The sequence below is a fragment of the Daldinia decipiens genome (genome assembly GCF_022478715.1).
Source record: "Daldinia decipiens strain CBS 113046 unplaced genomic scaffold F4813scaffold_18, whole genome shotgun sequence".
Classification (NCBI taxonomy): Eukaryota; Fungi; Ascomycota; class Sordariomycetes; order Xylariales; family Hypoxylaceae; genus Daldinia; species Daldinia decipiens.
This window is the reverse complement of record NW_026054561.1, coordinates 614,524-639,698: the sequence shown is the minus strand read 5'-3', so window position 1 is coordinate 639,698 and position 25,175 is coordinate 614,524. Positions and strand designations below refer to the sequence as shown.

Below are 25,175 nucleotides of genomic sequence, written 5' to 3'. Positions count from 1 at the left end.
ATGTGTCCTGGTGCTAGATATGTATAGCTGTTAACAGCTTTAATTAGGTACCCGTGGTACTTCTCGTGGTACTCCCCGTGGTACTCCCCTACTTCTAAATGGAGATATCCATGTGGGAAAACACCGATACCAATCAGTCATTGGATCTAAGCGCTCCGGACAGTCTATACAGCCCAAAGTATTATATACTGCCCCTCGTCGGCTGTGATGGGCCTTCTAGCAGGCGTTCTGACGGCTCAGCCGCACCTTTAAGACCTCCACAGAATTTGGACAGATACTTCCCACTTTCATATCCAACAAACACTAAAGAAAACCCCCTAAAAACAAAAGGAAATGGATCCTCTGAGCGCGTTTTCTCTCGCCGCCGGGGTCGTTCAATTCACCGACTTCACAACTAGGCTTTTAGCTGATACCATCGAGGTCTACAAATCTGCGACAGGTCAATCATCGACGACTGTGGAGCTCTCACGAATCGCACAAGACTTACGGCATCACATCAACCATATTACGAACAAGGCAAACAGCCTGAGTTCTACTATCGAGGATGATACGAAGGTTCGTGTCACGCAGATCTGCACAGAGTGTAGTAATATCTGCACCGAGCTCGAAAAAGCTCTCGAGAAACTACGAGCCACTGGCCAGACTAGGCTAGATATTGCACAGTCTAGTCTCAAGGTTGTGTTAAGAGAGTTGTGGAAGAAGGGTAAAGTTGATAACTTGGTTCGCCGGCTGTCATATATTCGGAGTAATATGATGGAGATTATCGTGATCGGTGTGTGGAAGGATGGGCAACGGGCCTCAGCTGATATTCACCATCTCATCGGGCAGCAAAATGAGATATTCACGATGCTCAGTCACATTAACAAGGCAACAATAGACTTCAGACAAGAGCCCATTGATATAACCAAAGACGATAATATGGCAATGTCAAAAATTAGCCATCAACAGATCATTGCCTGGACTAAGATTTGGTCACCACGTTCGAGCTACCAAGCGGATGCTTCCCTAGACAAGGGCGATTCAGACATATGTGAGAGCATACTCAATAACCTCCTATTTAAGAATTTAACCGACCGAGAAGAAGCGATCCCAAAGGCATATGAGCAGACATTTCGATGGGTATTTGAGGATCCTAGAGTGGACACCCAGGGCAAAGCCATGTGGTCTAATTTTCCAACTTGGCTTCAGGACGACTCTGATTCCATGTACTGGGTCGTTGGCAAGCCTGGTTCGGGGAAGTCAACACTTTTGAAATACATCCTCAACAACCCGTTGTTAAAAACGCACCTTAATACTTGGGCCGGTAAACGGAAGCTTCTGCTAGGAGGTTTTTATTTTTGGAATGCTGGAACGACGGAGCAGAAACCACACATAGGGCTCCTTAAAACGCTCTTGTGTGAATGCTTGTCAAAAGCTCCTGAACTTGTTCGCCGTGTTACGCCCAAGAGGTGGGCTTTCCAAAAAATATTCCACAGCCCTCAGGAATTATCCCACCCCCCTTGGTCCCTAGCCGAACTACAGGAAGCATTCACTATTCTCGCGTCAGAGGCAGGGGAATACTACGTGGTAGCCTTGTTTATTGATGGATTGGACGAGTTTTCCGGAGACCACCAACAGCTTCTTGCCTTTCTTGATGCCATTCATCGACATGGAAGAGGAAGAGTGAAGATCTGCGCCAGTAGCCGCCCTTGGAATGTCTTTTTAGACTACTTTAGTGATGCTCCTCAACTTGGGCTTCAAGATTTGACTAAAATGGATATCGAATACTACATAAGAAGCAACTTTGAATCTCACATTGGCTTCAAAGAACTCAGAGTAGCACATGAGACCGAATCGGAACGCATAATTTACTCTATCGCTGACAGGGCTCACGGTGTCTTCTTGCGGGTATCTATAGTAGTCCGATCGCTGCTTGAAACACTCACAGATTGCAGCTCTATACATGAGCTTCAGATAATCATCGATCAACTACCAGAAAGCCTGTCTGATTATATCTGAAAATATTCCTGAGCATCCTACACAAGCATATACAAGACTGCTCTCGTTTCTTGCAACTCAAAGAACACTCGATTGGTACATTTACTGTTAATGAGCTCTGGTTAGCTGATAATCAAGACGCATTCTCTAAGCATATGAATTCGTTAACGACTCGGCAAAAAGAGCATATAAATGTTTCAATGCGCCGAAAAGTAAGCAGTCGAACGAAAGGCCTACTTGAGGTCTCAAGCGTCGGTGTAATTGATTATTTACATCGCACAACGCATGACTGGGTAGTTGAAAGCTTGAGTGATATTACTGCTAGTGGACCTGGGGATTTCGATGTCTATGCAACCCTACTCAAGATTGAAGTTATAATGTTACATAATAAATTCCCCATAACACGGCATGATAATATGTGCCATGTTCTCGCATGGTACGCCTCTCGGATCAGTAAGTACGGCCAGAATCGGGAGCTTGTGCACAACATAGTTGAGGAGCTAGTTGGCAACGATAGGGCATTTCACCTAAGGCTGATCAAGAGCTCAAAATGGTCACCTTTTCTTATCAAAGAAGCTTTAAATATGGTGACCTCATGGACCGATATTGATTTAATTTTAGCAGCTCAGTTCTGCATTGCCGACTATGTACGAGAAGAGGTTGCGCTCAACCCTTCAATATTGAACCAAGGGAGTAACGAGCCATCGATCCTGGAGAGTGCAATATTTGGATATACTTATCTGTTCCCCTTGCAAAAAAACAGTATTGAGGCACCGAACCAGCGGGATACTACTAACTCGCAACAAAGAGTGGAACTCATCGCTTTTCTTCTCGATAGTGGTGCCGACCCCAAGCAGCTTGGTATTGCAGGCTCACGTATTATTGACCGTGTCAAGGAGCACACATTCGATATGGCACCCTTGAATGATGGACAGTCGTATTGGGATGCTGTCCAGGCGCTCTTGGAGGATACGAAGTATTCTTCTTGGAGATGCAAGGTATCGCAGCTGATTCAGCCTCAGCTAACCCCACTCAAGAAGACGTTGAGACGCAGGTTTTCGAGGATCAAAAAGTGGTTCAGGGCTCATGACTGATACGAGACGGTCGTATAGCTATTATCATCATTATTATTTAAAGCGGAAAATATATTTAGAGGTGATGTTGTAGGTATATTAACTCAACCCAAATTATGCTGCCCAGTATTTACACAAGCCTATACACTCAGCAGTAGTAATAGACCATACAGATAATTCTCAGAACAGGTAGATTACCAATATAAATGTACTAATGCTATGCTAACTCCCAAAGAACCTATCAATCATAGCCCGGGCAATGAGTAATTTAACAACAGTCTAACCTAGCTAGGTACCTAATCTCGTAGAGGTGCAACGTCAATTTGGCCGACCGTCTATGATGCATTATTCGTAACGTTTCCATGAAACATTTGCGCGTAAGGAAAGAGAAAGAAGAAGTCCGTGATATATCCGTACTCCGTGCCGAAAAAAAGAATGCTAGTTCTCAATTAATCAGAAAACCACTATCACCGTTTGTATTTCTGCAACTTTGTCAGCATAGAAGATAACGTAGCAACGGCTAAGTATTGTAGTAGGCTTACCTCCTCTACCCTTCTCCTATTCTGAGGGTCCAATGCATTCGTAGCTCCCATAAGAGTCTGCCCGATCGCCTTACTTGAGCCGATGAGGGGTCTAAAAACGATTGTTGGCGCTCGTCTGAGAATGGCCTTAGCCGCCCCTTGAGCGCTTTGGCTCTCCATCACCTCGGCGGGGACTGCTATGATCGCATCCCTCGTCATATTGAGATCGCGTCTTAGACTCGCATATGCGCCCCTCATTCCTTGAAGAACCCCCGTTGGCTGATCGGCATAGAGGCTAATCTGTTTGGGTTCTTCCGTGTCTGTTTCTTCGTCATCCCACCCCGCGACCTGGTGAGGTTGTGGCTGTTTGACTAGCATACCCTCTGCACCTTGTAGAGCATACTGCGTACCGACAGCCAACTTGGCTCCGAGTTTAACTATCTCCGTACCTGTTGTCTTGGCAAAGGCTATAGCTCCTTTGCTGATGCTGCGGACTATCCTGCCGTCTTTTTTGTACTCCCTAATTGGTACCTCGATGAGATCTTTAAATCCACTTCCGACGTTGACTAGAGAACGGACAGGCGCAAGTCCGGCAAGCACGCCGGGAAGCTGAGTCCTTTTGACATCAGGCATCCATATGTCGTTCAACGTCTTTCCGAGTCTATCGAACCCTAAAACGCCGTATATAATAGTATGCCTTAAGACCATCCGCGATTGATCCAAGACTAGGAAATTCATGAATTCAGTCGTATGACCCGATCGTAGGCCTGCGTAATCGACACGCTTTGGTTTAAAGTCAAGGTTCAAGGGTATCGAGTTTATTTCGGCTCTTTGTACAAAGGGAACATCGCTAGGCGAGGCGTGAATTGGAGTAGAATCGTCCTTAAACTCGAAGAACCGTGTGATGAAATCTAAGGCATCCTGGTCAACATGGAGGCGGAGTGGTAGAACTGTAGCTTTCAGCACAATCTCAGATGCCGCCAAATCTGCAACTGGTTTGACGTTCAATATTTCCAGGTGGACCATGCTGGTACCCATCTCCCGTTCTCCGGCATCTTGATCGTAAGTTGCGAACTTCTTCCAGGTCGACGTCGGCACGAGGTCAAAAACATCAAGATCTCGGATTCGAACATCGATTGAGCTCTGCGTCTCACCAGAACCGGGGGGGAACGTGACTAGGTCTACGTTAATACCCTTCAACTCGAAGGTGATCTTATGTCGTTTGCTGCGATTAAGTTTGAGCTTCCTTTTGTTTCGATAGGCATTGCCCTGCCGGCTAGGTGTAGCAGTCATCGCTGTCGTTGCAATTGACTCGGTCTCAGTGGCGGCGTCGTTCAACTCTTGATTGATGGCATGTGTAAGCTCCCGAGGATCTCGATTTGCAGGAATACCTATATATATCGAGTTGAACAAAAAGTCTCCGATCTCAGTTTCTTCTTCTATTAGCTCCATATCGGTGCTCGTGCGAGCGCGATCGTGACGCGATTGCTGCTCGATTGCTGTGGACTCGATATTGTGCACAACCTTTGAAATGACTTCACGAGTACGGCTCCAATCATAGCCGTCAAAGAGGTTCCATATGACATGGACGTCACGTACACGGACGGATAGAGGGCTACGTTGAATCTTCTCGTCGTTGGCTTCGTCGTATGCATTTTTTGCCGAGTTCCAGCGGTGAGCGGTACCTTGTATCACAGATCCTGAACCAAAATAGTTCTCATGTATGACCAGATCATCGTCGTCATCCATCATATCTGGTTGGCTACTGAAATTTGTGAGTAGAACACCGTCGGTTGTATCTTGTGTTCCCATCTCATCCGAGATCATGGAGCCTGTTGCCTCAAAAAGCTTGGCCTCGACCGAAGATTCATCATAAAAGCGCGAGTCGACAGCGAGGGGACTTGATTGACCGGAATTTCCAAGGCCAAAATCGCTATCAGTCTCGTCAAGTTCTAAACCAAAGTCTTTATCGAAATCATAGTCGCCTTCGGCCTTACCAAACGCATCGGCAGATATAGAAGCGAGTAGGTCCTCGACGGGTACAACTTTTGTTCTATATTTAATCTCTTTGCTGGGGGGTGTCGGAGGGGCAAGTGCATTAGCAAGAGCAATGAGAGTCTGGGTAGAGTCTGCACATGTCTCAAGGACAAGGAGATCATCTCGTAATTCAACGTCAATCCATTTATTTCCATTTTTTTGGTTGGAGCCGACTTGAACCGTGATCCTTGCCGAAGAGATATAGCAAATATCAACATATCCCCGTTGGCATAATTCTACTACTTGCGGAGAGGGTGCGTTTGAGCTACGTCGTCGATTAGACGATGCCGAGTCCTTAGATTCCAGTATCGAAACGTCATCGATAAGAAGAATAGATGCCTTATTCAGATGGCCTAGAGCTTTCGCATCATCCCCATTAGACAACGCGATTTCAAAGTGAGCATCGGTTAATACAATCGTCATCTTCGACTTCAGTCCGAGTGGATTTAAGCCTAGTAAACAATCTCTGAAGACGAAGTCTACTTTTGTCGGCTTTCCCTCTTTACCCTTGCTCTCGTTTGGAGCTGGCAAGCGGTTTTGTGGCTTTCCGGTGATAGCTGCATGTGCGTGTTCGCCTAGGTTTGCTACTGAAGCTGCCAGACTTGCCTCAAAATCTTGCGGAGTGGTATCTTCAGCAAGGCCGAGGATATCCATAATGGTTGGCACACGATACTCGATATTGATATTCCGCATTCTGATCTTGACAACAGGCTCCATCTCATCCCCAATCACCCTCATGGTCAAGATAGGTCCGTGTCCTACTTTATCGAAAGATGATGCGGTTGTGCCGACCAATTCCTCGGTGTGGTTCCGGATGATTGAAATAGAGCCTACCCCGAGAGCGATCAAAGACGGGATAGTAATATGGCCAATTTCCGCGTCCTTCAGAGAAGCTTGTATAGAGCCAAACTTCCTACCAATATCCACCGTCACATCTAGGTTACGGACAAGAGCTAGAGTGAGTATACCTGGCCGGTCATCTTCGGGTAAGTACTTAGCGACAGTGGAGAGTCGCGCAATCTCTTCACCTAGTGTAGGTAATACTTCGAGTTGCTGGATCTTGCTGACATTAACTTCAATGCCATCCACATTGACGCGTAACACAGCGCCTTTCCTCCTCTGTCGAAGTAGAGTGTCTACCATGATTTCGTCGTCGTTTTGGTCGAATCTATACTTGGACGGTATGATAAGCTCTAAGAGTCTTTCTAGGTCATTGTCTTTTGGTGTCATGAGATACTCGAGGCGAGTATTCGTAACCACGGCATTGATAGGAGGGTCGCCCATGGAACGTCTCATGTATGGTCCTGCAAGGTGTATCTTGGAGATACCAATACCGATTCCTTCTTCTCGACTAACCAGTTTTATAGCGGTTGTGTCTAGGGATACGCTACACTCCTTTCCGACGATATCTAAACGGAAACCGCCAAGTCTCATGTTCATTTTATTCTCGGAGCTTGCGGATATGTCATCTGGACGTATAGGCGCGTCAAATCTTACCCCACGAGCTTTCGGTGGCGGCTTTACAGGAATCCGAGGAGTAGGAGGAGAACTTGAAGTCATCGATGAACTCATATTCAAGAAACCACTCAAGCCTCCGAACCAACTAAACGTCTCATCTAGTCGCTGAAGGTCTATTTTGACATGAAGCGGCAGGGTAGTGACCTCGCATTTTGTCGTTGTGGGTGATTGACTAAGTTTAACGGATATATCGGCACCGGCGGGAGGAAATGCATCATTCACGGAGGCCCGCATTTGTATGCGTTGATCGAAGGAGATGATATCGTCGTTTCCATACCCGAGCTTGAACTTACCTACATCTACTGAGGTCTTAGTTGAGGTCGATGAGCCTGAAAGATCCACGCTCAAGTTCTCGATAGCCATAGTAAGAAGAGCATCAGCGCTGAATGAACCAGGGTCAGGGTTGAACAATCGACCAGGGGTATCTGTGACTCCGGCTAGATTCTCTAGGAAGTGTACAGTAATCTGTTCTGTGATAATTTTTATGTTAGGCGTGAGCGACGTCTCATTTTTGCCTTCAGCATTTCCCTTCTGCTTAGAAGGGGGGGCTGGAGGCTGCTCTTTCAAAGCCGCAAGTATCCGCGATACTACCTTAGACAACAAGAACCCAGTTGAAAGGTCAGAACGGATGTCTAGGGATGATATTATCACCTCTAACGTTTTATCTAAGGGTGCTTTAGGGGGCTGTACGCCAATGCTCGAGGCTATTGACGCTGTTGACTGATCACCTGCATAGATAGAGAAAGTTCCTGGGAGATTTGGAGAAATAGATCGGTCGAAGTGACGTCGGGTCGCCCCGGAAACAGGTTCCTCGCCAGCATATGTTACCTGTACATGTTGATGACTTGAAGGAATGTAAAGTGAGATGGCACTCAATGAAACAAGCTCTTTGATTAATCTTGGCCTTTTCGGTGTTGCGACCTCCTCCGCTGGAGCATCTTCCGCCTCTGGGTGGTACTGCGGGTCATCATATGACTGTTTTGCTTCCTCAAGGTTGTCGACTATAGAGTTAGGGTCTAGCTCAGATTCTATTAATGAGTCTTTTCTTGACGGGAAATTGCGACTGGTTGTGGGAGACTGTTGAGATGCGGGATTTGCAGGTTCTAGGGAATGTGAAGGTGGTGATCGGATCCTGCGCTTCAAGTTTGGCGAGTTTTCTGCGCTTGAGGAATCCGAATCCCAACCGCCAGGCATAGTTTGAACAGTCTGGCCCACTTGAGAAGATGAAGCCTGGGAGAAGGCACTCATATACATGCTCTCGGCTTCCTCATGGCTGAATAGATGGGATTGGGCTAGGTCTTCACTTAAAGAAGCTATCTTATCACTTTCACCAGAATAATGGGGCCGGGCTTCAGTGCTTCCTGACGACTCGATGGAATCCTGGCCCCATTTCCCTCGATGCTCTAGGGCTGGTTCAGACCGTACAATGCGTGCCGAAGAAGACCAATGGTCCGGTGGCGCATTAATAGATGGCCGAGCTGAGTGTATGGAAGAAACCGATTTTGGCTCGTCCTCTTGTAAGATTTGGGGCGCAAGAGCTCGCGGTGTTGATGGCGCAGATGCTGATTCTTCATCATGCCCGTCGTTTGATCCGCTCAAGTCATATGGTATATTGAAAGCGTCTTCGGAATCCATCAGCGGATGACGATGCCCACTTTGTTCGAGGTCCTCGGTGTTAGAGCGTAATTCTGATGTAGCCACCGGCTTCAAAATAGATTCCTCAGACACACTCTGCTGCTGAGTGACAGCCGGTGAATCAGTTGCGATAGAGGAGGGTATCGATGGCGATCGTGCCAGAATTGAGAAGACGTTCGCTTCGGAGATCAAGCTCGCTCGAATATTATTTAAACCCACGTATCGCTTTCCTTCCTTATAGGCAATTTCAGACTGCCCCTCCTTCGTAGTCTCACCTGCTGCTGTCGTGACCCCCTCTACGTTCACTTCATCGACCGCTAGCTGGAAAGTAACTAATTCGGAAACGGGTGTATTGGGTTCAGATGGAACTTCGACGTCTAGGTGGAAGGTGACGCCTTTAATGGAGACCTGTAGCCGATCAAGTATACCTTGTAGGAAATCTGCGAGGAACGTGGGGAGGGAAAGAGGTTGGCCAGTTCCGAGCGAGTAGTCATCATCACTTCCATCCTCAGTACTTAATATGGAAGCACCAAGATCCTGAGTTTCGGCTTGGAGCGCAGCTTGAAGTTCCGCCTTATCTTTCGATGGCTGCGTCTCCAAGAACGACTGTGCTAGGTCGATAGCATGCGGGACAGGATCACCTTCCTCAGATGATGCTGAGCCCTTTTTCCTATGCGCAGCACCTTTCCGCGCCTTTTTAAGGCTATCATCTTGAGAAGTAAGCCTTAGCTTTATCTCGACACCGTCGATTTCGACGGTAATAGGATTCGCATATATAGCAGAAGGTATGGTAATTCGAAGCAATAGGACCTTAGCTTTCTGGATCTCAAACGACGGTGGAAGCTGCAGTAACTGTTCTAATTTCTATATTTGAATATGTTAGCTCTATATACTAGAACTTTTAAGAATGCTACGATATGGAATATTGGGACATGCCTGAAGCTTAATCCCGACATTTTGCAATGTGAAGACGTTGTTCTTCCCCATGGCAAGGTCTAGGTTGTCCATATCCAAGGCATCGGTATCGAGGTAATCTAGCTTCGATAGCGTGTATCGGAGCAGCCGCTTGGGCATGTTAGAGCTCCAGAAGGAGTTGAAGAACGCCATGTTAATAGGGTTGACGATGTCGGAACTACGAAGATTGAGCTAATACTAGAAGATGAGGCCGATGAGGCCTTCACCGACGCGTAGATCGCGTGTGGGGGTGTTGAAATGGAGTATCACGATATCCCACGACTCGGGATGCGGGGTGGTAGTTCATCGTTAGCGGCACTGACGGCGTGGTCTAGTAACCATTAGATAGGGATATGTTTAGATGAGAGGATGAGGGCACTGTATCTATTAGGATGATGATGACTCTTGAGAGGCATGTCCTAACGACGATGCAGCTAGAAAGATATGCTGAGGGTGTGACTGTTAATCTGGTTTGGGTCTGGGATGTAGAGTGGAAGTTGATGGGGAAGGGGGATGGTGTAAGTACTGGCAGCACTGGCAGCACTGACATAAGGTGTACCTAATGTAGCTAATGTAGCAGCAGGCACCTATAAACGGTACTAGCAGTAGGTACTATATGTACTAATAGACCTTAGGTACTTTAAGTCACTCTCAAGGATGAGGTGCAGCGCGCAGCAGAGTGTGTCATTTGATCCGCTTTATTCAGTATGCCTATCAATTTCACTATCGATTACCACGATAACAGCACCATTGCGCTAAATCACGACGTATCAATGCCCCCCTGATATCCCCCAGCTGCAATGTGACTTACTAGAATGCTATCCACTGGATGTGGGGGTGCATTAGGCAGCTGACCACCCCGTCTTTAATATTCTAGTACATGTCCTAAATAAACTCGTCATTTGTACCGTGCTTGTATCGTCTGTTTCGCCTTGCTTTCACTACCTAAGTCTAAACTTCAAACTACATAAAGTAGGCATCAATGACTTACACAATCTATAAGATACCGAATTACTCATTATCCAACTATGATTCCGTAAAATATTTAACTAGTTATAAATATACCAATTTTGTGTATATTAATATAGGAACGAGCTACAACAAGAACAGTTATGTGTATATACCTACTTATACTAATTGCCTTTATCTTTGGTAGCTACTATTGAAGATAAGCTGAATAAAGCTGAGCCTTAAGGGTCCTCTTGGCAATTAAGTAGCTCAAGCCTCCCCCGTTCATATCTTAGTTGAGGAACCTACGGTTTCTGATTCTTTAACGAGCACACTCCCATCAATTTTGAATGCGTAATGGCCACGAGATTGTCCGAAATTTTAGTCTGAAACGGCGCAGTGATCACATAAACGTTAGTTAGGTATTCATTCGTTTCATTTCCGTCCAGAACCTTTAACTTTTGAGGATTCCCTCACAAATCCCACAATTTACACGCACTAGGCGGGCAGATTCATAATGTATAGTAATGGTCATCTCCTTTTCTGCCAGACTAAGTCGACAACCCCTGGTCATTATTCATAGGTGTTGTTGCGTGGGTCTTTACATGAATGGTGGGAGCTTGATGGGATAACCGCCATTCTTAACCCGAAAGACAGAAAGTAGGAAGCTATACATGAGGACCAAAATAACACCCCAGACAATAACCGTAAGTTGCTGAATCTTCGGGTCTCGAGTCCTTGGTGCTTTCACAGCTAAGGAGATTGTAGCAAAAGACAATACACCGTCTGGTAATGTTAGCAAGTCGATAGCAATGACAAGTCAATATACTCCGCAATACTTACATATGAATGCGACAATTTGTGTCTCGAGTCCAAATTGGCTTTGGAATCCAGCAGCGAAGTAGTTAATACCGCCACGTCCATCGCCGGCGACGTATGGTACTTTTCGAATCTGGTTGAACATGTGACCACTGGTGAACATAAGAATGCCGATCAAGCTCAGGCCTGCCCAGACGTTTCGATTCTGAATGACGGGCAATATATACGGCCAAGCTTTGAAAATAACGCCAATAACGCCTAGGCTACTGACGATTGTTACGATCCAACCAATGTAATTAATTGGCCGGCTCACGGACGGGTGAGGACGATCGGGGAGATGGCGGGCAAGCCATTCATGAACTTTCTCGGCAGTTTGAGGTCTGTAAACATCTTAGAACGAAATCGTCATATATCAGCAGAGTTACCTACCCAGTGAAATCATAGCGAATAGCTTCGACAGTAGGGACAGCATGTGGACCAGTCGTGGGCTGGAAAAAGAGAAGCACGGGTGCTGATTGAAGGCCAAGCTATATTTGTACAATGATTAGCCTCCGAAATTACATATGGTCGTTGCAAGGTCACATACGGATATAAAAGTATCCCTTCCGTTGGAGAAGTCAAGAGTACCGAAAATCAAACGAGATTCGCCATTTTTATCACCCTTGGTCCAACTCTTTGCTAGCACCTCCCACTCAGGTTGGAAGTCTGTGCATAGCTGACAACCAAAGCGCGCATCTAAAGCAGTCAAGAGTACGGCAACCGAATAGTCCCGCGGAACCGATGTAAGCTTTTTGTAGGACGAGTCAGCGAGCTTCAATGGGGAAGAAGCTTGAGCTTTAGCATGGAATTCACTGAATCGATCGGCTGAGGATGATTGCTTGGCAGCGAGGGACCCGAAAGGAAGGGTGACCGAGAGGAGGAGAGATAGCCAGCGCATGTTGACGATATTCTGAAGAGGGCCTCATAAAGGAGAGACTGTCTGTTTTTGAGGATGTTGTGCTCATGCACACTTCACGATGAGGAATAATGGCGATGTTATCAGATGCGCTAAGTCGCCAGCAGCTTTGGAGTTCAAAAAAAGGTGTCCTCAATTGGAGTTTAGAGCTAGATACGTACCTAAGGTACCTAATGTGCATACGCTCTGCTCTAACAAATGCGAATCGATAAGGACGAGTTAGGTAATCGAATGTAGGGGCCGCGTATACAAAAGCTGCATTACTGTTTTATTTAGGTTATACCTATGTACATATGCTATGTACAAACCTATGTACACGAGCTCCACAACTCGTTCGGGCCGATGTAGACCCATACACTAAGCTTATTTCAGCACTTTGTTGACTTCCGAAACTTTCAAGGTTGCCTACCAAACACCTTCGTTGCTCCTCTGCTCCTCTGCTCCTCCACTACGTAGTGCCGTCACCTCACCTCCTCTTTTGTATTCGAGATAAAACACCCCTCCCATCAGTGCTACATATATCCTCCAGGATATTAATGATTAGATCTTGCTAGGACATTGACTTAATCTATTCTTCAAACTTGATTTTCTTTCAAGACCAAAACGCGTCTACCTGAATGGGCAGGCTCACCAAAGCTACAATGGGCCGCGAGGCAAAAGTAAACATGGACGCTGACAAGGTATTCTAACACCCCAACTTCAAATATATCTCGGTCTTCAACCCTATTAATTATTTGACTTTTGTTCTGACTATTCCTGACTTTTATTGTTTCAATTAGGAGCAAGAACAACTTCATGACCTTGAATTAAAGCACCAAATAAACAATGGCAATGCCGAACTCTTGGTCAAAGACGAGGATGTCCGTCGGTTGAGAGTCCGAATACTAATGCTACGAGACGAAAACACAACATTACGTGATCAAATAGCTCATAACAACGATACAAACGCCAATCTCTCGGCCCAATGCAATGACCTAAGTGCTCAGATTGAAGCTAAAATGGACGTAATTCGCTCGCAGGAAAAGCAATTACGGAAACAAGAACGAGAATACTTGAGCTTGAAGGTAAAGAAATACGGATTCTAATAAGGGATTGGTCCAATACTAATTTTGCGCTGTAGGCCGAGCTTCAAGCAATGAATAATGCGACCCAAGATTCCGCCAATGTGCTCGCTGAGAAATTATCTCTAAGTCGCGAGTTAGCTGTTTTAAAACCCGAGATCGAACACCTCCGATCGCAAGTAAATCACCAGCAAGCAACGCTAGCTGAGAAGTTGACGCTGGAGCGGCAAGTTACTACTCTTGAGGTTGAACTTGCGAATGAAAAGAAGGCAACCAAGAGAGTAATGCAGAAACGTGAAAGCAACGACCGGGTTGAGGATGAACTCCGTCAAAAGCTACGCGAAACAGAGAAAAAATTGACTGCTGAGAAGGCGGAGCGCGAGCGACTTGAAGATCAACTTGAGCAAGAAAAACGGACACATAAAATGTCCTTGCAGGAACAAGACAGTACTCGAGAGCTGGAAACTGACCTTCGAAAGAAACTCCAGGAAGTCCAGAGACAACTAAGGCAGGAGAAAGACGATCGGGAAAGGCTGGAAGAGGAGCTGCAGACTACTAAGCATGCGGCGAAAAAGACACAGAAGAACAACTCAAGGAGTGATGTAGAGGATGAATTACGTTCCAAAGTTGAGGAACTTGAGGCGAATCTCGAGTCTCAACGGAAAGAGAGCGCCAGGATTCGCCGAGAGAGTCAGGAATTAGTGTCCGAAGCTAGTGCGCGAAGCGACCAGCTAGAAAAGAAAGTTGAAAAATTCAAGACGAAACTACGCGAGACTCAGGAACAGCTCAAGCAATGTCAAGCGGACCTACGAAAGGCACAACAATCACCCCCCACAATCTCAGACGACACCACCAAAGTTAACGGGCGATCACAAGCTTTCCGTAAGAGAAAAGCCCAAGACATGGCTGTGGATGATTTCACCCAAATTGAAATCCAAACACCAGGAGCCGATGATACCACAAAAGGACGGCGCGCGTTCAAGAAGCGAGGCATAGAGCCCACTCTTGTAGGCGAGAAATCCATGTTCTCCATTACCCCTTTCTTAAACCGTACTAAGAGTATCATCGAAGATACTCCTAAGACTGACGAAGGAACGCCAAATGCTTCAGTTGCCGTTACAACTGAACCTGACGCTGCCGAACCCACGACAGTAGCGTCTGAAGGTACAGCGGCAGAGGCGGCTCAGGAGGAAACGATCTGTCCAGCTCCTGCTGAAAGTGAGAAGCCAAAGCCAAGTTCTAAGTCTCGCGGTAGACCTAAAAAGGTTCTCGGTGAAGCCCCATCCGCGAAGAAAAATGCACAGCCTATTTCGAAGAAGTCTGTCAAGACCAAGAGCAGTCTTGAGAAAGTAGTTGAAGAATCTGATGAGAAGGCTCAAGAGAACCAGCGCGATATCGTGGAGCCTGCAGAGAAGACAACAACTGTTAAGTTCAATTTTAGCCTCCCGCAGGACGAGAGCACGACAGCCGACTTGAAGGGCGATCTACCGAAGAAGAAAAAGCGCAAGGTCCTAGGCTCAATCAAGACGCTATTTGATGAAGAGGATGGAGAGGCACCGCCGGCCAGGAAGCCGAGCAAAGTTCAGCTGGGTGGAAAGAGGGCACTAAGCAAAGCCGTTCTCGGTGTGCAAAAAAGTGCGTTTGCCGGTGCAACCACATTCTCACCTTTGAAGAGGGATCGTAGAGGTGTCGGTGCTAGTTTCCTGGCATGATATACGGACCCCAGGTTTAGGGTAACGGAATTTCAAATAGGCAACGGGAGGGAATCAAGTCTGCATTTGCCGGCGTTATAAATTGTTCGCATCATGGCTTGGCGTTTAGGAAAGGCTATAGGGATAGGTTTACGGTTGCATCATTAGGTCAATATTAGCATACTTGTTCTAAGAATAGGTCTTTGCATTTCTCTGAGAAACATTATATTGAGAGTAGTGACATGTATTTTCGTGAAACTAGATTACACATAGCAGTATAGATTGTAAGAACTAAGAAGCTGCTTAATTTACAAATCCGACACGATGGTTGACATATTTTTCAGAAGATATAAATATATATAACCCCGTATCTACGCGGCCTTTGGTTTCTTCCAAGTTCCCTTAACGCCGCTTTCGATCATGACGAGTCTATCCTCCCTCCAGTTCCAAACTGCAATGATGGCAGTACCCGGGCCAGCTACAACCGTAACAAATACAATGCCTAGTACTATCTTGATTAAGTCTATTGTAGTAGGTTTGCCGAGTATCCGCAGAACATCGTAAACAGCAAGCCAGCACCAGAACAGCGTGGAGCCGAACGAACCGAAGAAGTCGATCTGGAAGATGTAGTGCAGTCCCAAGCCCATGCTGTCTTTCCAGGTAGTTCTATTCGGCAGGAACACATAGCTGAGCGAAAGCCTCGGGTCGTCCGACGTGAGGCAGGCGTAAAGCATGCCAACGTGCACAACTGTTGTTACAAGCCCGACGATCAGGTACGCCCGCTTGAGGTGCTTGACATCACCATTCTTAGCGACTGAGGTTGGCGATGTAGGTACCAGAAAAGAGAAAACCGAGACTAGCACGCTGGCGAAAACAGGGGCGGGCTGCCAGAATGCCGTCAGGTACTGCGCCGTCCTGATGTCGCCCCACGGGTAACACATGGTGACCGACGGGATAAGGTATCCAATGATAAGAGCCGGGAGCAGCGACGCCGCATGGCCAGCGGATAACTCTCGGCCCTGGAAGTAGTATCCATCCTGCCGAGATGCCACCACGTATGCTAAGTAATACAGAGGCGCGATTACGGCGGCGCCAATGAGCTGGTATAGAAACGCAGTAAACCCGACACTAACCCCAATCTCCGTTAGTAAAGTCCGATACATCACTCACATCAACGGTAGTAAACAGCAAAGGGGAATATGCCATAGGTAACAACTCACAAACTAACAGCCTTCCAAGCATTCCGTCTGCGACTAGCCTCCACGCCCCAGACACACACGACGGCAAACCATTCCAGCAAGAAATACGTCTGCTGGGCATGCACACCGGCATCCCAGCCCGCGGTGCCCTCGAGGAAGGCAATGACGAGGAACTTGGCGACCTCGTCGACAGCGTTGATGCCCGTGTAGCTAGTCTCGACAGGGATGCCATTGTCGAAACGGCCCTCCTCCAGGACGACGTTGAAGTTTACCGGCACGCCACTTACGACGGTCTCCACACGCATCAGCCACGTGAATAGGACGAACAGGCCCGCGAAGGCGAGCACGAAGAGCCCGTTGAGCGGACGCTGGGATTGGGGGACGACGGGCTTGGAAGGCCCACGGGGAGGCTGGCTTATTCGCGCCATGGTAGGGGTATGCGGTTTATGTATGGTAGAGAAGCGAACGGTAGGTATAATAATAAAAAAGCTATAGGCGTGGGCTTGCAGTTATATAACCCCCTAGGCGACACAACCCTCGGAGTTACCTGGAGGTACTCAAGCAGCCAACCACATATAGTTGTGGACAACCCTGCTTTTTTCGGAATCCTTCTTATTGCCCAGTGTCTGTTTGTTTGGTAAAGTGGCTGGAGAATCCGGGATAGCGAGCTGAAAGCCGCGGGTTAATCTACGAATGTCCATACCTTAGGTACGTTGGGCACTCACTTAGCTCAGATATATATATATATGTAGTTTAAATCGGATGGCTTGGATTATATACGATTTTACTTAGGCGTCTAGATAGAATCTGTAAAGCTTCGTGCGTAATGAAGATTTGAAATATCTACTTTTACGATTATGAGGTAGGGAGGTAAGTGCAGGTAGCTTCAATGTTGTTCTGCTATTTCAGTACATGCAAAAAGAGGGTTGTATCTGTTAAGAGAATATATCTGTTAACAAAGTACTTGATATCGCACTAACCCGTTATCCGCGTTTTCGTTTTCGTATAATTGAATACCGTAGATGGCGAATTTTCCAATTTAGCAATTTAGCACCGTTAAATCCTGGCCCAGCATCCATCCTTCGAGGTTATCCCCGGAGTACGGAATCATTATCGTCGCCAACCAGACATGGGATAGCGCACTATCGCTATTCCCTGAAACTCATAGCGTTAATGCAGGCGTTGGCAAGAATAGCGACGCCTCGCAATGGAAGGCTCTTAGCAGCTCTAGCTATTCGATCTTCTGGAGGGTCGAGTCTTCTTGCGCAACCCGTGTCCAAGTGTATACGATGGTCCTCGTCAAGCTCAAGATGGTTAGAGCGGCAGGGGAGGGACTCTTGGCGACGTGAGGCCAGAGTTAAGGCATACATGAGCCGTGCTGCATTCAAACTGCTTGAGGTGAGTTGGTGGCTCAACCCTCAAGGTGTATTGATTAAAGCTCACATGAGTGTCCTCAGTTGAACAGAATGTATAAATTTTTTAAAGGAGGACAGACAGTAATTGACCTAGTAAGTATACCTAGTTTGATACCCTGTAGCTTAGGATACTAAACAAAATAGGGATATGCACCGGGCAGCTGGTCTCAGGTATGAAAGCAACGAAACTTTACACCACTCTTCGTTGCTTACCGAGTCTAGGTCGCTGTAGAATTCACAAGGCCAAGGGGGCGTGTGATTGGAATCGATATCATCCCGGCGCAGCCGCCTAAATACGTGTCTACCATACAAGGCGATTTCCTCTCTCCACGTGTTCAACAGCTTGTAAAGGACTACCTCGTCGAGTATGAACGACATCCGAGACCACGCAACCCTGATGATGAAGAGTTAGAGGATGAAGGTGTTTTTATGGATAGACCGAGCTATATCGATGTCGAACGTGCCGAATCATTGGAATCGGATCACGAACTATCCTCCGGGGATGGTAGGAGACTTGTTGATGTACGCATTGTTCCGCTTGCTCGGAGCGTACTCACTCCTGTATATTTGAATCCATAAGACTGACTCTGCAATCAATAGGTAGTTTTAAGCGACATGTCAGAACCCTGGGATCAAATCACCGGATTTTCGATCAACACGTTAACCCACGCGTACAGGATGATGAACACGAGTGGTATGCGCTTCCGAGACCACGCAGGTAGCATGGTGAGTTTATATTCTTCCCTACATTAGATGCCATGCGCCTTTCGTGAGCGAGTATTCACCGATATTCTTAGGACCTCTGCCACGCAGCTCTACAATTCGCAAGCGATACGCTCAAGGCCGGCGGTCATTTCGTCTGTAAATTCTACCAAGGTTCTGAAGACAAAGATCTTGAGATGAAGCTCAAGAAAATGTTCTACAAGGTCCATCGCGAAAAGCCGGAGGCGTCAAGAGATGTATATTCTCCAAGGCTAAGATACCCTTGCTCTTGATGCTAACAAGTCGCTTAGGAATCGTCTGAGATGTATTTTGTTGCCCTACGCAGGAAAGGCGATGTTACGCTCTCTAGCATCGAAGACGGCCAAAACTAGGATCGCTGTGTATAATACATGTATTATATGTGAATGAAGTCTAAGTTACTCACATACAGGAAATATTCCAAGGACCTTTGCGTAAACACTATTTTCTCGGCGTTTATCGTTCACGGTGTTGTTTTTGAGGCCCCTTGTAGTGCTGTCGTAAAGGGGGGCTTAAATATGGTATTTTAGCTAACTAAAGAGCAGTGATTCCAAGAAAACTGAGAGGTCCTAATCTAGGATGGCGAGTAACCTTTATCGATCCTTTTACTAGAATGTCATCCTCACATTATAACATCCATTATTCTTATTCCTCGAACCATGCTAGAGCTTACCCCTGTCTAGCAGCAAAACCCGGGGATATTTCCCATATCCTGTCCATAAGTTACATTTCCCGGGGGCAAGCAGAGCGAAGAGCTTGAATTGGTTTGTATCACATTCACGCCGAAGAAGGTCCCTTCTGATGTTAGTCAAGAAGTCAACTTCATAGTGGCTTCGAAACATACCGTTAATGCACTGGCAGACTGCCCTGTCAACGCAGCAATGCGGATCTTCGAACGGAAAGCACTCGATACCGGCCGCGAAGGCGGCTGTGATATTAGGGAATGGTGACTTTGGGAATTTGACAGGTGGTCTCGCAAGCGCAACGCCAAAAGCTGAAGCTGTAACGATACTCAAGAGGGTGAATAACCCCATTTTTGATTCCTTGTGGCTTTTTAATCGGACGAATTGTCGAAACGAGGGTTTTTTCTTGCTGAACTATGCGAGTAGCAGGGTCACTGGTCCAAGGAATTTGGATCTACATATAACTACCTAGGGAAATACTAGGTAGTATGTCCAGGCCTAGGAATATTTCTATGAGAAGCGAAAGTCTGTTAATGCCATACGTCACACAGCTGCGTCCTCTCGGTCTTTCCAGGACGAGATTGCGAAACCATAGGAAGCGGCTGTAACTAGGGAAGCTGCTTTATACGCGTACCTAGATCTCATCCCACCCTCGCTTACCAACATTGAGAGTATTCACGAGAAGAGAGAAGGGTGTAATTGCTCTTGAAGTCTACTATGTATTGAGAGCGGAAGTCATACCCAGGGCTTCGACGTCTTACCTGCAAACATCTACTCTCATACTATCTCCAGAAGACGTCTTCTATCAATGACACTCTACTTCATACTACTCTGTACAATCACCCCAACCTCAATTCTTTCGTTTTAAGCGCTTTCTTTCGTTGCCACACTCTTTGGTTTAATTTCTTGCTCTCGCTGGCCTTTTTGTTGGTTATACCCCCCTCAAACCATTGGAAATGTCTCTCGAAAAGCACGCCTGGGGTTTTGATCCCGAATCCCAGGCGGCGTCCCCTGATGACCTACACGAGATCTGTCTGGATGACGACAACAAAGAAGCTCAGACCCCTCTGCCGGCGGGAAGTCGGCCTGAATGTCTCAAGAATGCCGTCCACGAATGCGTGTTTGTTGCCCTGGTCGCCTTTGCTGCAGCTACACCCGTCTTCCTTCAGCGTTCTGTCGTCGTTGTAGCAGGTCCTATATCCGGGGCCCTGCAAATGACACCTGCGCAGATCGCGTGGGCTACGGCAAGTTCGGGGTATTTCGATTCCTAACTCGTATTTATTAAGGCATTTGACTTACTGGCTCGCAGTTTGACAACGGGCGCGTTCTTGCTTCCATTCGGCTACATCGCCGATACTTGCCCTATTCTACCCCGGAAGACCCTGCTCATACTCAGCTTGGTGGTATTCTGTCTGCTTGTCTCATGCACATCCTTCTCGCGAACCGGGGTTGTGCTTGATATCATATCTGGCTTGACTGGAATCGCTTGTGCGGCGAACGTTCCTATTGCCGTTGGTATATTAAGCCTTGTCTACCCAACGCCATCACGCCGCAAGAATGTAGTATTTTCTTCGTTCTTGATGGGCACACCTGCTGCGACGATCATCGGCGGTCTCGGCTCCGGCGCCTTGGCTCTTGAAATCAGTTGGAAAGCCCCGTTCATAGCCTTGGCTGCTCTGTATGCGGCAGTCTCGGGTCTTGCTTGCGTATTTGTCCCGAACGTCTCAGAACCCGAACCCGAAAAGGAAACCGAGGTTCGTATCATTGCCGAGCCGGAAGCTTTTCCCATCTTGTCGATCGAGGCACCCAAAGAGAAATCCAAACTCTTGCAATTTGACTGGCTAGGGTTGTTTCTACTTGTCACGGGTCTTCTGCTTTTCACTATCGCGTTGTCCATTGGCCCGCAAGGCCCAGAGCCATGGAAGACGCCGACAGTTATCCTGCTTCTAACTTTGGGTGTACTGTCTCTTGGATGTTTCCTCCTCTGGGAAAATATTACGAAAACACCTATGATACCCCCGTCTATTTGGGAAAACTTGACGGTAACTTTGGTAAAGTCTACCTGAAACTACCTAAGGTAACTATTAGACATTACTAATGTGGCGTGAAGGTGATCATCTGCACTTTGGCGGCCGCTATGTCTTTCTACTCTCAGCTGTTTTGGGTTTCTTTATTCATGCAAGATCTCGGGGGCCTGAAGCCATTCGAGGTTGCCGTACGGTTGGTACCTCAGGCTCTTGTGGGCTTGGTACTCAGTCCTCTCGTTGGTCTGATTATGCATAGAGTCCCTGGGACCGTGTTATTGGCAGTAGCCGCTACTTCCCTTGTTATTAGCAATGTGCTTCTCATATTTTTACGACAGGGAAGCAATTACTTGACCTGGATATTCCCGTCAGTCGTGTTAAGCACTGTTGGAATGGATTGGATCATGAATGTTGGGTCGGTGAGTACCTCCGTTATGCAGTCCCAAAACTCGTAGGGATAATATCTAACAGCAATTGAAGCTTTATATCTTATCGTCTCTTCCACTAAAACACCACTCAGTTGGTGCTTCTCTACTCCAAACGACAAGCCGCCTCGGAGTTCCTCTTGGCATGGGAGTTACTACTGCAATATGGTCGTCGTATGACAGAGAATGGCAGGATACCTACCCGGAACTGGCATATACCAATACTTTCATGGCCACCACGGCGTTTGCGGGGATTTCTCTCGTTCTAGTACCTTTCATCCGTATCGGAAGGCAAGGTCATTCTGAACACGAACCATTAGAGAATAATAATAGTAATGATGAGCCGAAACCGAGCATTTCAGTTCCTCCCCAACCGCCCACCCCACCTCGAAACCCCCGAAATGAGAGCGGAAATCGTCCAAGCAAACGGTGGTCCCCCGTTGATACATTAGCTGCATCGGTCACCAGCGAAAGACAACACACAGCAGCTCCATCAGTATCATCGCAGTCATCGCGTAAAAGCGAGGACACCTCGAACACCAACAAGACGACCAGGACAACCATTCGACACGGGTGTAGCCCATCCGAAAGGGTTGTCTGGGTTGTCTGTGAGGAATGTGGCACAACCAAGCGTCACAATCAACCACGTACCACCGTGGGCGACCCGGCTCGTTACTTCAACGATCCTGCATTTGGCAGCACGACCAAGGACATCAATCAAACGAATCCCTACGGAACCAACAGTAGTAATAGTGGCCAGAACCATCATCATCACCATCCTCCCCAGCTTCAGCTTCCGAGGCCGTATGGCGGACGTCGTCGTCAACCACTTATGAACCGCCAGATCTTAACACATCAGATGCTGACTCAGGGCTTCCAGCCTTGATAGCGTTGGGGTGGGAAATAAAATTAACTGTATAGGGGCGGTTTTTGAATTTACTCCTGGAAATGGCTCAAGTGTTTACTGGAATAGAAGGGGGCATTTTACTTTTCCAATTAATGAGCCGGGGGTGCTTGAGGATGGCATTCATAATGGCGTTTTGGTTGGGTTTAAGGACCTCCTCTTTGGACCTTTCTTGGGAGACATTGTTATTATGCTCGAGGACTTATCCTTCACCTAGGTGAAGCGACTAACGCGGTATGAAAAAGGATATAAACCCCGTTCTTAAACCCCTTGTGTGTAAAATCAGAACACATATATATGTAGCCTAGTGCCTCGCCATACTACCATAATAATTAATGCATTCTGAGGCCAGTGAGACGACACGCTTCAATTATCTTCAAAATTAAATTCACTAATTTAAATTTACCCTAACGCCGCGGCTTATGCTACAGCACTATCCCATGTCTTTTCCATAGTAATATCACATGCGTGCCTGGGTAGCTGATTAGGTATATATACAATTGTAGAATGCCCATGTTCAATGATACGGAATCAGAATTTAGATCCCCCGAACAAATCCATAAAATGCCACTCGTTGGCTTATAATTTGGCATTGGGCATCTGGCGCATAGCTTGGCGAACACCCAGGTCGGCAAGGACCTCCTCGGCGCCGCCTAGAATAGCGTCGAACTTGTAGGTGCGATGGAACATCTCGACGTTGCGACCCATGCCGGATTGAGTCAGACCGCGGCCACCGAAGATCTGGACGGACTCGTCGGCGATCTCGTGCGAGGCGCGGGTGATGCTCATCTTTAGCAGGCCGATGGGGCCGCCGAGGTGCTGCGCTTGCTGCTTGTATGGCATGTTGCACATTTGGTAGGTAATGGTTTCGAGCCAGGCCTCTGGAACGGGGTTAGTGAGGTGAGATGTGAGAGGGGAAGAGAGCAGGGTACGTACGGTTCGACTCGATGAGCGCAATCATCTTGGCGAGCTTTTGTCGGATCACGGGTTGCTCGATCAGCCGCTTGCCGAAGACGATGCGCTGGTGAGACCACTTGAGACATTCCTCTACGATGGTCCTGCACGTTCGGATTCCGGCACCTAAGGGGTCTTGTTAGTATAGTTTGAGACGAGATAAGAATTCAGGGGCGAACTCACAGGCCATCGTCCACCGCTCGTGGTTGAAGTTGCTGAGGATAACGTAGATACCCTTGTTCTCCTCGCCGAGGAGGTTCTCAGCAGGAACCTTGACGTTGTCGAAGGTGATATAGGCGGTACCAGCAGAAGGCGAGTACGAAGTCTTGATAGGCTTGGTCTCGACGCCCTCGCCGCGCTCGATCAGCAGCACGCTCAGGCCCTTGTCGGTCTTAACGCCGACGACGAAGTAGTCGCAGAAAACACCGTTTGTGATCCACTTCTTGGTGCCGTTGACGATGTAGTGCTTGCCGTCGGGGGTCTTGGTAGCGGTAGTGCGCAGGCCAGCGACGTCGGAGCCGGCGAAAGCTTCGGTGATGGCGAGACACATGTACTTCTTACCGCTGAGCACCTCGTCCATAATGGCCTTGCGCCGCTTCGCGTCTTGCATGAAGTTCATGATGCAGGGGAGTCCGATGACCATGCCAGCTAGCTGTCCGTCTTGGAATCCGCGCGCGTTGGATCGGACGCCTTCTTGCGACATGATTAGGTCGTGGAAGTAGTCGAATTCTTCGCCCTTGACTGCTCCGTCCATCAGGTTTACGCCGTGCAGATGCTTTCCCGGTCCCAGCCGCATGTGCAGGATGCCCTTCTCCGCCATGCGGTTGACTAGCTCCTGGCTAATGTACTTGCCGTCGGCCTCGCGGGCCTGGGCCTCGGGGGTGATGTAAGTGTCACTGAAGATACGCATGGCCTTGCGTAGGCGGTGGTGGCTCTCGTTGTAGTACGGGCTCTTGAATTGGGGCGTAAGCCATAAGGGCTCGGCGTAGGGGACGGTGCTAATGTCGCCGGGCTTGGGGGTAACGACCTGAGGCTTCTGGCCCTCGATGGTGCCAATGCATAGGTCCTCGTACTTGGTGAGGACCTCATGACGGTGTAGATTATAAAAGGCGACGGTGGCGTCTTGGCCAGCAACCTGTCGGAGGACGGACTCGCCGCCGGGGTGGGCGTCGACGAAGTCGGTTACGTCGTAGACTTTGCTGTCGATCACGAACCACACCGAGTCTTCGGTGTTATGCTTGGCCACCTCTTCGAGGGTGAATGTCTTGGACATGGTAGCGGTGGATATAGAAAGAAACTTCCACTTGAAAAGGAATGAAGCTTAATTGACGATATTTCTCTTATGAGACACGATTTTCTAGCTCTAATGACAATATATACAATCTCAGCAAGAATGAATTAGCATTTTGAAAAGAAAAAGAAAAGCTCTTCGTCCCTTGTTTTGACGTCAGCTTGGGGGACGGCGTGGTGGATCCGGGGAAAGCAATGCCTCGGCTCGGATTGAGGTGAAGAACATGGGGTGCATAAGCGCATCCGTCGTAATCCAGATTTAATCACTTCTGATTGGTCACTTCGACCATGCCCCTACCGTTTGCAACTGCTGGACCGCGGGTAGCCTCTGATAAGGCTCTGGCGTTGCAT

General features: G+C 47.6%; 10 protein-coding genes across 10 annotated transcripts; 5 read left to right on the top strand and 5 right to left on the bottom strand.

The window, feature by feature from the left end:
* The first annotated feature begins 232 nt into the window (after positions 1-232).
* F4813DRAFT_396509 (uncharacterized protein) lies at positions 233-2,698 on the top strand. The gene has a single exon (XM_049247833.1). The coding sequence runs from the start codon at positions 334-336 to the stop codon at positions 1,996-1,998; it is 1,665 nt and encodes a 554-aa protein (XP_049099325.1). The 5' UTR covers positions 233-333; the 3' UTR covers positions 1,999-2,698.
* On the top strand, positions 2,394-3,209 carry F4813DRAFT_396501 (uncharacterized protein; the record flags this gene model as incomplete). The annotated part of the gene is made up of 1 exon (XM_049247832.1): positions 2,394-3,209. One exon carries the CDS (start codon positions 2,394-2,396, stop codon positions 3,069-3,071), a length of 678 nt encoding a protein of 225 aa, XP_049099324.1. The 3' UTR covers positions 3,072-3,209.
* Positions 3,114-10,307, bottom strand: F4813DRAFT_361154 (uncharacterized protein). The gene is made up of 3 exons (XM_049243502.1): positions 9,698-10,307; positions 3,593-9,625; positions 3,114-3,532 (listed from the first exon to the last, which is right to left on the bottom strand). The coding sequence occupies exons 1-3, from the start codon at positions 9,866-9,868 to the stop codon at positions 3,518-3,520; spliced, it is 6,219 nt and encodes a 2,072-aa protein (XP_049099323.1). The 5' UTR covers positions 9,869-10,307; the 3' UTR covers positions 3,114-3,517.
* A 464-nt stretch (positions 10,308-10,771) lies between these two features.
* Positions 10,772-12,695, bottom strand: F4813DRAFT_361153 (uncharacterized protein). Its single transcript, XM_049243501.1, has 4 exons — positions 12,069-12,695; positions 11,912-12,009; positions 11,507-11,862; positions 10,772-11,449 (listed from the first exon to the last, which is right to left on the bottom strand). The coding sequence occupies exons 1-4, from the start codon at positions 12,417-12,419 to the stop codon at positions 11,265-11,267; spliced, it is 990 nt and encodes a 329-aa protein (XP_049099322.1). The 5' UTR covers positions 12,420-12,695; the 3' UTR covers positions 10,772-11,264.
* A 168-nt stretch (positions 12,696-12,863) lies between these two features.
* Positions 12,864-15,402, top strand: F4813DRAFT_86892 (uncharacterized protein). The gene is made up of 3 exons (XM_049248983.1): positions 12,864-13,117; positions 13,217-13,501; positions 13,558-15,402. Exons 1-3 carry the CDS (start codon positions 13,055-13,057, stop codon positions 15,208-15,210), a joined length of 2,001 nt encoding a protein of 666 aa, XP_049099321.1. The 5' UTR covers positions 12,864-13,054; the 3' UTR covers positions 15,211-15,402.
* Positions 15,403-15,426: 24 nt separating this feature from the next.
* F4813DRAFT_361149 (uncharacterized protein) lies at positions 15,427-17,256 on the bottom strand. Its single transcript, XM_049243500.1, has 3 exons — positions 17,114-17,256; positions 16,410-17,056; positions 15,427-16,317 (listed from the first exon to the last, which is right to left on the bottom strand). Exons 2-3 carry the CDS (start codon positions 16,814-16,816, stop codon positions 15,561-15,563), a joined length of 1,164 nt encoding a protein of 387 aa, XP_049099320.1. The 5' UTR covers positions 16,817-17,056; positions 17,114-17,256; the 3' UTR covers positions 15,427-15,560.
* A 192-nt stretch (positions 17,257-17,448) lies between these two features.
* Positions 17,449-18,993, top strand: F4813DRAFT_361148 (23S ribosomal RNA methyltransferase). Its single transcript, XM_049243499.1, has 7 exons — positions 17,449-17,786; positions 17,846-17,896; positions 17,948-17,974; positions 18,026-18,325; positions 18,404-18,529; positions 18,601-18,762; positions 18,817-18,993. The coding sequence occupies exons 1-7, from the start codon at positions 17,562-17,564 to the stop codon at positions 18,895-18,897; spliced, it is 972 nt and encodes a 323-aa protein (XP_049099319.1). The 5' UTR covers positions 17,449-17,561; the 3' UTR covers positions 18,898-18,993.
* Positions 18,994-19,666, bottom strand: F4813DRAFT_361146 (uncharacterized protein). The gene is made up of 2 exons (XM_049243498.1): positions 19,358-19,666; positions 18,994-19,308 (listed from the first exon to the last, which is right to left on the bottom strand). The coding sequence occupies exons 1-2, from the start codon at positions 19,576-19,578 to the stop codon at positions 19,224-19,226; spliced, it is 306 nt and encodes a 101-aa protein (XP_049099318.1). The 5' UTR covers positions 19,579-19,666; the 3' UTR covers positions 18,994-19,223.
* A 35-nt stretch (positions 19,667-19,701) lies between these two features.
* F4813DRAFT_361145 (MFS general substrate transporter) lies at positions 19,702-22,927 on the top strand. The gene is made up of 4 exons (XM_049243497.1): positions 19,702-20,482; positions 20,537-21,278; positions 21,338-21,670; positions 21,732-22,927. The coding sequence occupies exons 1-4, from the start codon at positions 20,184-20,186 to the stop codon at positions 22,560-22,562; spliced, it is 2,205 nt and encodes a 734-aa protein (XP_049099317.1). The 5' UTR covers positions 19,702-20,183; the 3' UTR covers positions 22,563-22,927.
* Positions 22,928-25,068, bottom strand: F4813DRAFT_361141 (acyl-CoA dehydrogenase NM domain-like protein). Its single transcript, XM_049243496.1, has 3 exons — positions 23,718-25,068; positions 23,517-23,660; positions 22,928-23,461 (listed from the first exon to the last, which is right to left on the bottom strand). Exons 1-3 carry the CDS (start codon positions 24,805-24,807, stop codon positions 23,160-23,162), a joined length of 1,536 nt encoding a protein of 511 aa, XP_049099316.1. The 5' UTR covers positions 24,808-25,068; the 3' UTR covers positions 22,928-23,159.
* Positions 25,069-25,175: the final 107 nt, after the last annotated feature.